General features: G+C 35.9%; 1 protein-coding gene across 9 annotated transcripts in view; it reads right to left on the bottom strand.

The window, feature by feature from the left end:
* Kidins220 (kinase D interacting substrate 220) overlaps window positions 1-13,383 on the bottom strand; it is a 101,358-nt gene that overhangs the window by 25,355 nt on the left and 62,620 nt on the right. For all 9 annotated transcript variants that reach the window (XM_047521970.1, XM_047521961.1, XM_047521963.1 and 6 more), the window contains exon 23: window positions 1,334-1,512. In XM_047521970.1, coding sequence (XP_047377926.1) covers window positions 1,334-1,512 — 179 coding nt within the window. The remainder of the gene's footprint in view (window positions 1-1,333; window positions 1,513-13,383) is intronic.

Here is a 13,383-nt window from a genome sequence, read left to right as displayed (position 1 = left end):
TGGCTATATCACTCTTGTCGGGGATTCCTACTGAAAGTAGACAGAAAATCTTGAATGCTGTATTGACCTTTCAGTGAAAAAAGTTCAACTATTGTTCATAAAAGAGTTTTTCACTATTTGAAAAATCACCAACATCTGAATTCTTTTCTTCAGTTACCAAGACTGTTAATTTTCTCGGACTTTTTAAAGATTTATTTATGTTAACAATTCTTATGATTCATTAACAACTGTAATAATCCAAATTTATCTAGTATCAACACAAAGTTAGTTAAGACTGAACTAAATTGAGACTCAAACCATGTCCAAACAACAGATTCCACAGAAAAAAAATTTTTGCATCAGTCTTATGACAAATACCTATAAAATGCAGTAATAGTTTATTTTTAATTGCCACACAATAATTGTACATATTCATGGGGTACACTGTGCTACTCTGATACAAGTATATATTGTGTGGGATATTAGCATATTTATGACTTCAAACATTCATCATTTCTTTGTGGTGAGACCATTCAAAATCCCCTCTTCTAGGTATTTTGAAATAAATGTTAAGTTATCGTTAACTAGAGGCCCCCTGCTACTGTGTAATGAAAGTCAGAATTTATTCTTCCCACGGAGCTGTACCTTCATGCTCACTGACCCACCTCTCTTCCTTTCCCTTTCTCCTTATCCTCCCAGGCTCTGGTAAGCCCTGTTCGACTCTACTCCTCTATAAGAACAGTTTTTCCAGATTATACATGTGTGGGATAATTTATCTTTCTGTGCACTTTATATAATGTACTAAGACTAGTTTGGAGTACTCAAGGAAGGGCCAGTAGAGTGAGAGTGTTTCACTGCAGTTGTGGTATATGTGTACAGGTACACAGTACAGCCCCAAGGACTTCATCTATTTTAAAACCTTAATGTCATGATGCTCAAGTTCCAATATAAATTTAAACTTAAATTTAAGTTTAAAAAGTAACTACAAAGATTTATAAAAGTAATATAAAGATTTTCTTACTCCTTGGAGATAGAGACCCCTATTAGGAACAGAAGACTCATGACAGGAAATTATAATGGATTAACATCTGAATGCCATGACCATATGTAAATAAAAATCTGATTTCAAAGTTCCAAAGTAAGATTTTGGGGAGGAGATTATCATTAAGTGAGTTAAAACATTTTCTTAACATTCCCAAAAGACTCCAAGTCCTTAATTCTCCTGTGTGATACTTGGTTCAAAGTTCTTGGTTTTTCATGGATGGAGCAAGAGAAACTTATATAGCTAAGATAGAAACAGGGAAATAATTGAGGCCCTTAGGGAAGAAAAATTAAATGTACTATCGACACCCACCTGCAATAATCTCCCGTAATTTAGGATCCAAATTTACAGTGCATGGCAGAAATGTTTTTACATCTCGAGCCACAAGAACAGGGGTCCGTGAAGACAAAAATACTTCAAAATTTCTTATATCTCCATCAATTTCAAGCAGTGGTTCAACATCTTTGGTTGTTGGAATATTCTTTGAAATTCTTCAAATAAGAAATAAATGAAATTTTTCATTAATGTCACTATAAGAAAGGCAAATTCTGTATAACCTAAAATTTGTTACTTACTGAAATAACACACTACACACCTTACTGTTACTTAAAAAAAAATTTTTTTAAAGAAATCAAACAGTTGTATAGTTACAAAATTACTAAGGTAACAATGAGCGAAGTCAGAACCATATTGCCTTTAGCCAAAGGCAGGACTTGATAAGAAAACACAGGAAAGTAACACATTCACCAGGTGTGCCACACACTGGTGGTTACTTCTCAGTGACAACAAAATAAGTTTTCGGTGTGCAGATGAGGACACAGGCCTCTGAGTCTGCCCAAAGTCACAGTTAGGAGAGGACTCTGGCTCTGAAACTCATGATTTTTAAAAAGACAACCATGGTTCTTCCCTTTGCAGAATTTTTTTTTTTCTTTTCTTTCCTTTGTTTCCCCCACTACCAAGGACTGAACCCAGGACCCTGTGCATACTAGCTAGGCAAGTACTCTACCATTGAGCTACATACTCTAGCCTCGAAATAAAGAACTTTTAAAAAAATTATACAAACTAGAAAAATGTTAACACGTTTTTCTTTTTTAAAAAAAGATTTTATATATTTTTAAAATACAAAATAAAATATTTACTACATAAACATATATATGAGAGAAATACAGAAAAGTAGAGTGGAAAAAAACCACATACTTTTATCAATCAGACACAGTAACTTAATAAAATGCATCACTTAGTCTTTTATTATGTAGAAGTTCTTACAGATTTGAGTTCAAACAATAAGTAAACAATTTTGTATGAGGCAGAGATTCTTAAAGGTAAAACAAGTAACTCTTGTTCATTAAAAATACTTATTACACATTACTGTATCAAGCTATGTGAGACTGTCTTTTGTAGGTCAAAAAATGATGAAATGCTGACCACCGCGCATGGTCTACCAAGCAGATGCCAGGCAGTGCGCTGATCTGAGGCTGCGCTGGAAAGGCACCAGAGAGATGGGGTATGGAGAGCAGGGCTAAGAGACAGAAAGGCCGGTGGGGAAACTGGAAACAACAAACATTCATCAGCAGGAGGATGGATAAACGGTGGTATATTCATACAACAGAACACATCCCAGCAATAAAAAGGAGCCAACCATCGAGATATACAACAGTATGGGTAAATCTCATCAAATGATGCTAAGTAAAAGAAACCAGTCAATAAAGAGTGCACAGTTGTTTGTTATCATTTATATTAAAGTAGAAAATGTAATCCAATCAGTAGAAAGCAGTTTAAGGTTCCCTGTGAAGTTAGGGATGGCAGGGGAGGTGGGTGACAAAGAGAGATTACAAAGGACCAGTAGGAAACTTCTGGAAGTGATGGATATGTCCACTTTCCTGACTGTGATGATGATTTTGTAGATAAATACAAATGTTAAGCTTGTAAACTGTACTATTTATTTATTTACACATTTATTTTTGCAGTACTGGTGATTAAACCCAAGGGGTGCTTTACCACTGAGCTACACACCAACTTCCTTTTAAATTTTGAAACTGTAATGATTTTAAAATGGCATTTTGCCATACATCAATTGTACCCCAAAAAGCAGTTTTAATATCACTGGCACTATCTTTAAAAATACTCATTTCCCAATCAAGAATATGAACTCTTAGGTTGTATTAAATGAGTATAGCTTCAGAGGAGCAGTAAGATTTTCATGTCCCTCAAAAATGAAATGGAATCTTCCTTGAATATTAGTAACAATTATACTATTTCTTTGGAATTGGCACTTTACGGCTCAGACCCAGCACTTGGCAAGAAGTCAAATATTAAAAGTCATTTAAGGAAAAATCCAGAGAACAAAATTAGCAAACAAGAAAAGAATAGGGTGCTGCTGAGAAAATAAAGATGGCAATTTTGTCAGTGAATTCCGAGAAGTCCTTTGGTAGACACTCATACATGCATGAAACAGAAAAGGCTTCTGAAATGGGATTACGTTTAATAAAGTAAAATAGCATTCAAACTGATTGTTAGAAAAACTTAAAATGAATGGAAAACCCGAAGACTGACTGCACAAGCATCATTTTCAAAAGTGGCCTATGAATCAGAACGTAAACAGTTAAAAGGTAGTTCATCTATTTCTGAAGTTTAACATACCAAGAAAGATCAGGGGTGGGGGGGAGGTGGGGAGAGAGAGAGAGAGAGAGAGAGAGAGAGAGAGAGAAGGGGAGGGAGGGAGGGAGAGAGATCTAGTCTAGAAAGACTGAGATAAAAACACACAGCTGACAAGTCACATGAAACAAATTAACTGCATTTTAATGCCAGTGCTGCTTAGGCCTGAATGGGAACAGTGTTCTCAAAGCCATGAACAATGCTGCTGCTCACAAGCCAGCTACTACTGCTGGGTTCCAGATTGAAGTCTCTCTTCTAACCTTCTGAGCTCAACACATGAAACTCTTCAGCTAAAAGAGATATTTATGTAAATGATAATCTTTTGGCAGAGGGCCATCAAAATCATATGGGCCTTTATTTTTTAGATATTTTTCCAAAGGTTAACATTTAAAGAATTTAAGTAACTTCACTTTTAAATTAAAAGTAAATTTAAATTTCCACTATTATGAATCATGTGAACTCAAGCTGCCAGCAGTTAAATGGCCCACAGAAAGCATTTAAAAACTCAGGCATCAACAAGCTCCTGGTAAGTTTAAATGCAATTTCTTTCTATGCCACCAATTGAGCAGTACTTGTTAATGCCAACATCAATGTAAGTTAGAGCATTTTGATTACAAATGACAGTGGTTTATAGAAAGTCCTTATTAATTCCTTGCAGAAATTACATAAGCAATTCAGATCACTTCCATCCAAAATGAGGATTAAAATAAATGAGGAAAAATTTTTTATTTTAAAATATAAGGTTCTTAGAGCATAATTTATGAAGAAAGCATTGTTTATCATACTCTTTCTGAAGATAGCTGCCTAATAACATGATTATTTAAAAGTTAAAATTTAAGATAAATTTTCTCTCTCTTTTTTTTTTTTTTTTTTGGTACTTAGGACCAAACCCAGAGCATCACCAGGATCTACACCCCCAGCACAATTTTTCTTAAAAATTCCTAAATCCTTAGAATTTTATTACTTGGAATAAATTTAAAATTGCTAGTAGACTCTCAAATACTTTCTACTATGGACTGCCCATTTATTCAATACCCTTTATGCACAAAATACTGGAGATTCTGGGAGATGGATGGAACACACAGACAGAAAACAGTCACTGAGCACTGTGACAAAAGGTCAGAAACAAACAAGACCATGAAATTCATTTGTATGCCTACTACCGTCTCTGGAAAGACAACCCAAACCCTAGACTCCTCAGGAGCTAACTATCTCTAAACCCTGTCTTCACCCAGTTAATCCCTACCCATCCTCCATACTCAGCAAAACTTCACCTTCATCAGCTTGGTCTTCTGAGAGCAGGACATGTTCCTCTACCACAGGCCCAGGGCACATACGATTCTTGAATATTACACATCACAACTGGAACTGTACATTCGCTAGTGGAATTATCTTAATGTCCACCTCCCTCTCCACACTGGTAGTTCCATCGAAGCTGGGAACAAGTTTGGTTTGTTTACCATGGTATGAACATTGTCACAATACTCTTGTTCGACAAATATTGGAAGAGTGGATAAATTACACACAAAAATTATGTTCTTCTTAAGGAATTCTATTCTTGCAGAATAAAATAATTTTCAATTTATCTTTTTTGATACTGACATAGCCTTATGCTTGGGAAAGTGCAGGTTGATCCATTTTGAGTTAATTATTACACATGGTGTGAGATAAGGGCTCAATTTCATTCCTTTTTATGTGTGGAAATCTAATTGTGCCAGCACCATTTGCTGAAGAGACTTTGTTTCCTAAGGGGGGAAATGACACTCTGTTTTGGTGGGATACAAATGTTCAGTCCACACGGAGCAGACATCCCTGTCTTGTTCCTGTTTTCAGGGTTAAGCTATCGGTCTCTCACCACTGCTGTTAGCTGTGGGGTTTTCATAAATGCTCTTTATCACACTTCAAATGTCCCCTTCCATTACTAGTTTCCTGGGTATTTTTATCACGAAAGGGTACTGGATATTATCAAATGCCTTTTCTGCATTGGCTGAGCATCTCTCATAATCCTTTTTATTTCCATAAGGGTGGCAGTAATGAGCCAATTGCTGACTTTAATTATTATCTTCCCTTTTTTTGTCAGTTTAATAAAAGATTTGTCAACTTCTTTTTTCTTTTTCCCTTCCATTCTTTTTTTCCTTGTGGACTGGGGATTGAACCCAGAGCCTCACATTCATGCTAGGTAAATGCTCTATCACTGAGCTATATCCAGCCAACGTATTTTCTTAAAATAGACTTTTAAAAACTTCCTATAATGTGAATTTTTTTCTTTAATGTGTTGTAAATTTCAGCAAACATAGCCACTAAGGATTGTTTTTACTACCTATGTCATTGATCACCTCTACTAGAATAGACAAATAAGTTTAGATATTCATATTTTGAATGAATTTGCTGTGACTTCTTTGATTAGCATTATTTTATTTAGGAATTAGGCTGTGTGTGTTGTGTTGGCAATTTGGGGAATATGTGGTATAGTTGATAAGACAAGCTTCTGATTTAGAAGTTTCATTTTGGCTTTTTTTCTACCTTACCAGCAAGTGACCTTAGGCAAGTCAATCTGCCAGAACTTTGAATCCACATCCATAAGATGAAGGCAACAGCACCGTCCTACCTACCTCACAGGGTCAACATATGCACATATTTTAGATACCTATAAAGTACTATAATGACAATTACAGATGAAGTCAGCAAAGTTAATCAACAAAATAATTAACTCAATTTGATGCCTATAATCAAAATCTTTTAAATAAAACAGCTAAAAGTGCTCAGGTAAGCAAATGAAGACTATATTAGCCATATATGTTCCTAGGCTACTCAATCAAGATTAATCTCTTCTAACTAATTTTAGGGGGAAAAAATAAGAGTTAAGGTATTTATTAGTGTGTACACAAATAAGTTACAACCATTAATTCAAAAATAGAACAGTTTTTCCCAAGAAGAAGTTCTTTAATAGAACTATGGGAACAGAATTCCATACAAATAAATATATATTTTTAATATAAGAAAGCAAGGAAGGAATACCTCACATTACCAGAACAAATAATTGGTTGGTTTAATCAAGATGATTTATTTTTCCAACCAAATACTTATCATTTATTATTTATTACAGTTGGCATATACTGACAATCACATGACTTTAACATTTAGTAAAGTGAAGCACATCTGGTTCCAAAGGGATACATGACACAGTCACCTTAGATGAGCTGCAACTGAACTGCTATCTGCTCTTTAATGTTCAACTCATCATTCTACCCCCTCACTAAGGCTAGCGCCTCTGCTTGCTGAAGTTGGAAATATCTGCCATTTTCAGTCCTTCAGAGCAGGTAGCCCAAGTGAAGGTGCTACCTCTGGGACATCTATAGCCCGTTCCATGTTCTGCTTATTTGCAAGTATCACTAAGATGGCTTTGAAGTTCTTCATCTTCTGATATGGCAACAACTCTGATTTGGAAATGCCAGTTTGGTCTTGATAACAACTGTCTACTATATAAATGACTGCATCTATGTTTGGTTAATAACATCTTCAGTATGGCCCTCTCCTTCGAAATTCCAGACTTGGAACTTAAAATTCTAAAAATACACACACACACACACACACACACACATTAAAAAATTAAATCCGAAAGTAATAACAGTAATGACTTTTTCATCCTATAATCTGCATAAAAATTGTGGGTTTTTCTGCCTCATCTAATCCTCAAATTAAAACCCTCATTTCCTGAATTCTAAACAGACTGGATAAAATTCTTGAAAAAAGTCTACTATCAAGTAGCTGTTGCCCTCACCAATCCTCAGCGATGGCTATTTGAGCCACCTCTGCTCACCCTGGCCTCCAGATTGAGCTCCAAGCCAGAACTTCACATTACTCATCAATTTTGTTATCTTTTCAAAGAATCAAATTTTGGCTTCATTGTTTTTCTTTACTGTTACTCTATTTTGCACTTTATTCATCTTCAATTTAACCTTTATTATATCTTTCCTCCTACTAGCTTTGAGTTCAATTAGTTTTTCTTTTTCTAGTTCCTCAAGGTTTGAAATTAAGACTGTTGGTGTAAGATCTCTTTTCTTTTTTCTCCTTCCTTCCTTCCTCCCTCCTTCCCTCCCTCTCTTTCTTGGTGGTGCTGGGGACTGAACCCAGGGCCCTGTGTATGCAAGGCAGGTGCTCTACCACAGAGCTACACCCCCATCCCACTTTCTTCTTTTTTAATGTTGGTATTGACAGAAGTAAGTTTCCCTGTAAGCATTGCCTTTGCTACATCCTGGTCAGTTTTACTCACCTCTAAGATACTTGTAAAGATGTTTTGATAACTATTCCAGAGTCATCTTCCACACTGTGTGGAAAAGTGTGTTAGCCTAGGGGTCAGAAAATACACATTTACCTCACTATGGCTAAAGTAATGAAAGAAAGAAAGTAACAAAAGCTGAAACTGCCCGTACAAACTACCCAGAGTGTACACTGCCCAGTGGAGCAAAGGAGCAGAGGCCCCACAAGAGGCCTCCACCAGCGTGGAGCAGCCAGCGCTGCCTGGTTCTCAAGACAGCCCTGGGAATAGCGTCAGGTGTTCTCTCTAGCACTCGCTGTCCAGAGCCCATGAAAAGAAGCCAGTCTCACAGGCAACCTATTCAGAACCCACACTAGGAAACAAAGCATAGAGACACAGTTGCCACAATCCTTCAAGTGTGTCTGTTTCTGATTTTAAAAAAGACATTTGCAAGTATTTAATATTTTAATTAAGGGCATACAAAAGAAAAGGGACAGTTTTTGTGAAGTCGTGTGTTGGGAAGAGGTGTGCCATGTTCAGGGACCCTGAAGACCTTTGTGACCAGAGTATGGAGCAGGGCAGGGTGTGGCTGTGCCACCAGGACCATCCTGTAGCTTATTTCTTAGGGAGAATTGCTTTGAGTATGTGCATTTTCTAGAATGTCTTTCTGGAGAACATATCCTTTATCTCTGTGGAGGGGCACTGGACTTGTGTTACTTCAATTTAGCATTTTTGCCAACTTAATAAACATAGCTAATAAAGAAAAAAAAAAGGATGGTCTAATTAGGGTTAAATAATGTAAACCTTAAAGGTGCTTATCTAAATTGCCACAGAAACCACTGACAGAGCTTAGCAATGTTATTCTTTTACTTACTGGAAGAACTTTACATTTTAAAATATTATTTTGCACTGAAGGTGTATATTTCCAAGATAATCTACTGGCCAAAACATTAGGGCCCAAGATTGCTTTTTTTTTTAATACAAATGGAGAAACAGGAGCTGGGGTTATGGCTCAGCGTAGAGTGCTTGCCTAACATGTGTGAGGCACCACATATAAATAATTAAAAATAGATTCTGGAAATTAGCGCTCTATCTGAAGTATGAGTGGCAAAGATATTCTCCCACTCTGTAGGCTCTCTCTTCACATTACTGAGAGTTTCCTTTGCTGAGAGAAAGCTTTTTAGTTTGAATCTATCCCAGTTGTTGATTCTTGCTTTTATTTCTTGTGCTATGGGAGTCCTGTTAAGGAAGTCTGATCCTAAGCCAACAAATTGAAGGTTTGAACCTACTTTTTCTTCTATAAGATGCAGGGTCTCTGGTCTGATTCCGAGGTCCATACAATAATAAAATAATAATAATAATAATAATAAAAATAATTAAAAATAATATTCATCAACATCTAAAAATAGTTTTTTAAAAATGGAGGAAACAAGTAGGCATGCAATTTAAAGGATAAACAAGATGTTCATCATGCAAACTCAGTAGAAGGTAATCACACATGCGCTCTCCACACTGCACTGTGGCTAGACCCCAGCTGGGCTCACAAGGGCAGCACAGGCACCACATGTCTAAGCACACCCGAGGGCACAATGCCCTCTCCTCCAGGTGACGCTCACTCTCCCTGGTTAGAAATAACCAGAGAAGCAGAGAGGTGAGTAAACAGAGGCAGGATCACAACTCTTCAATTTTATAATAGCCTTCAGAACAGCCAATTTTTCTCATGAACTGAATTTGTTTAAAAATGTCATAATTTGAATAAATTGATTCATATTAATTCTGCTTTACTCACTGAAATTCTACAAAAGATTTCATTTGGAAAAAGGTTTCACTGGTGGTAAAACTCTGAAAAACAGTGCATTACAAGATGATGCCTACCCAGGTACAACCATGTAAGTGATCAGATATCAGCAACTCAGATTACAAAATAATTCAAATCTAGAGTAATGAGAAAAGATTTAAGTAACAAGAAGCAAAATAATTCACAAGTGATTCAATATGAAAATAGTATTTGTCATTAAAAAACACTGCCTGATTCTGGTATCCAGAGTTTATGCTATGATATCAATTTTTAAATGCTCAGATGAAAGAAAATGAGATCGAATTTTTATAGCTGTTTGAGGTAACAGTAATAATATTGCATGTTGCTACCAAGTGATAAGATATCCATCATATATGTGGGAACAAATGTTTTACAATACAACCCTGAATAACAGGCACAGAGAATGGAAGCTCTGTACTCAAAGTCAACAGACAAATAGTTGAAGCAAAATCTTCATCACACAAAGTATCTTAAAATATTAGTATTTATATGGTATTTGCTGGTAAATGGATGGAACTGGAGACTATCATGCTAAATGAAATAAGCCAATCCCAAACACCAAAGTCGAATGCTCTATCTGATGTGCAGTTGCTGACTCACAATAGGTGAGGGAGGAGTGGGAATGGGAGAGATAGTAGAATGAATCAGACATCACTTTCCTGTGTTCATATATGAATACACAACCAGTGTAACTCCACATCATATACGACCACAAGAATGGGGAAGTTATACTCCATGTATGTGAGATATGTCAAAATACATACTATTGTCATGTATAACTAAAAAGAACAAAAAAATTAAAAATATTAGTATTTAATATTTTTAAATCCAAATATAAACTTGTAAGAAGATGTTTTTTAAAGTCTCTTTTTTCAAATCCACTCTCTGCTCATAAGTTAATTTGAAAGACTTTTAGGAGAGGACTGGGGATACAGTTCAGTGGTAAAGCACTTGCCTAGCATAGGATTCTGCTGGGTAAGAGAGGGAGGAAGGAAGGGAAGAAGGAAGGAATTAATTAACTTTAGGAGAAAAAGCTACTAGCAAACTTTAAAATTATACCACATGATTAGATTCATTTGTCTATGATCATGATTCCCAGTGCCAGTAAATGTCAGGAAGGAGAGGAGGAGGAAAAAGAGATGAGTGGAGAGGGGAGGCAGGAGGGAGGGAGGAAGGGAGGAAGGAAGGGAGAGAGGGAGAGAGAGAAGGAGAAACAGGCGTATGAAAATTCGACCTTTTGTGAAATCATTTTCCCCCGTTTTCCGCCATGGAAAGTGGGGAACAAAAAGCACCAGACTTGATTTCATGGCCACACGTGCTAATAATGTTCATGGTGCCACACTACCATCTTGTGGACTTGCTGGAAATTGCTAACAGAAGCCACTTTTGCAGGGTGGTCTTACATTAGCATCTCACATTAGCTTAGCCTTCTAATGACTATATTTTTTGTTGCATATTATTTTAGTTTTTCCTTGTATTTTAAAATGGTTTAAAATACTTTGATTTAATATTCTGAAATCACAAGCCTTCAGTGAAAAAATTAACTTCAGAAAAAGAAAAGTTAGCTAATTTCTGAAGGCATATTAATTTGTGGTGGTAAATCTGAATCCTTCAATAATTAGATGTGTCTAAAAATATACTAAACAAAATATTCTACATTATAAACTTTAAACCTGTACAGTTAATTTTTTTACATATAAATGTATTTTTTAATATAAAACCTATTTTAGAAAAAGTGACCTTGTCATTTGTTTCTAAAAAGCCTTAGTTAATATATTTGAGTTTTTCTTGTTGAAATTAGAAAAACACAACTTTGGGACATTTAAAATTATTTCTGTGTTCTACATTAACATGAAATGCTAAAAATTACATTGAATTTAAATATTGAGAAAATATTTTAAAAATCAATTTTATCCTATAAAAAGTGAAAGAAAAGCTATTTAAAAAGGTACCTAGGAAAAAATTATAGCCACTTACTAGAAAGAAAAATAGTTCAAAGGATTAAACAAACAGATGTTACCTGCTGTTAACCAGCTAACTTGCCACAAATGATTTATTTGAAGTGTTCCTTACAAAGTCTACTGCAGTTACTAGACACAATTAGAAATGGATGAGGCATTTATTTGGAATTTTCTACAAGTTGATAAGAAGCTTGCATTTTTTAATAGAAATGACAAATTTAATCATTTAGAAAAATTTCTACCTGAGGCATTCCTACTGATATGTAATTGATTATTCTAAATATTCATGGATTTGTCAATGAGAAATTGAATAAAATATATTAGGAAATAAAAAGGAAATTAGTTTAATCCTGTGTTTCTACTACCTCAGACCTACTGGATACTTATGTGACTACAGAAGGCTGGCTCCTGGCTCTGAGAAACAGGCCTGGAGAAGCTCCACACCGTGGTTGAGAAATCTCACCTTCTGCTCTGCCTCCTAGGTGATAAGAGAATCTGTTAAAGTGCTTAATCCAATGCACAGCACATACAGAGGCTCAAGTAATATATAAGCTAATACGTTTATTAGAAAGTGCCCAGCACAAAACAAACTCAGTATTTGTTTAATGAGTGAAATGTTTGCATGACAAAAATGGAGTCAAGTCATCCTTTAAAATCATACTGACAATCTCTAAGAAAAAAACTGATGTGCGAAGGGTCCATCTAAGTCTGCCAACACAAACGTGGCCTTTGTGAGAGGATTATAAATGTGAAGAACCTCAGAAACACAGTTGAATTCAAAGTTACAGGTAAATGCTCAAGAAAACATGACTATGATTTTAGCATCACCTGGCAAAAAAACAGAAGCCATTCAGTGTGAGACGAAGTACCCAATCACCTTTCAATTTATGTGGACTGAGACCTTATTATCCACCTGGCCCAGGGACCTACTGAGATAACAACATCTTGTAATAACAAGAAACATTTTATCCACATTTAGAACCAATGAACCAGGAGTCTGGACTACTGTGTTCTTTTCAAGATGAAGTGGCTTCATCAACCCAAATGTCAGCATCAGATTTCTTTATTTTTTCAAGAATACCCACTACTGTCTTCTCTATACCAAGTCACTGTAAGAAATTCAGCATGTTTTAAGAAAGCTACAGTGCAAAAGAGAGATCTACAGTGCAAATATGAGAGAGTACCTATGGCAAGCCCCATGAAGGAGCATCCCAGTACAAAATGGAAACATCTCAGAAAATCCCAGAATGTGGGATACCTGGGCTTCCTGAGATGGTGGCAATTAAGATGAGACCAGAACAATGAGGTGGGGTGGAAAGGAATATGGACCAGAGAGAGGAGTATGTGGGAAAGTGAAGAGTAAGTGAGAAGGCAGAAGAACTGGAGAGCCATGCAAAGGTTGCTTGAAACTACTAAAAACCTGAATCATACATGGCAAATTTTGAGCAGTCATTTCCCTTTACCCTTAGAACCCACTTTTCACTACCACAAATTAAATTCAGTATTGCTCTAAAAGCAGTTCATCAATTGTTCCTCTGTCTATAATATCCTCCTACATCTACGGGTCCTCAATAACACAGAAATCAGCTTTCACTCTCAAGTACAGGTTTAAATACCAGGAGGGAAGATCTTGCAACTGGCCCCAAAGAAGAAAGCAATTTTAAAATAT

The sequence above is a fragment of the Sciurus carolinensis genome, chromosome 13 (genome assembly GCF_902686445.1).
Source record: "Sciurus carolinensis chromosome 13, mSciCar1.2, whole genome shotgun sequence".
NCBI classification, from domain to species: Eukaryota; Metazoa; Chordata; class Mammalia; order Rodentia; family Sciuridae; genus Sciurus; species Sciurus carolinensis.
The sequence above is the reverse complement of the archived record's forward strand: the minus strand, read 5'-3'. Positions and strand labels throughout refer to the sequence as shown.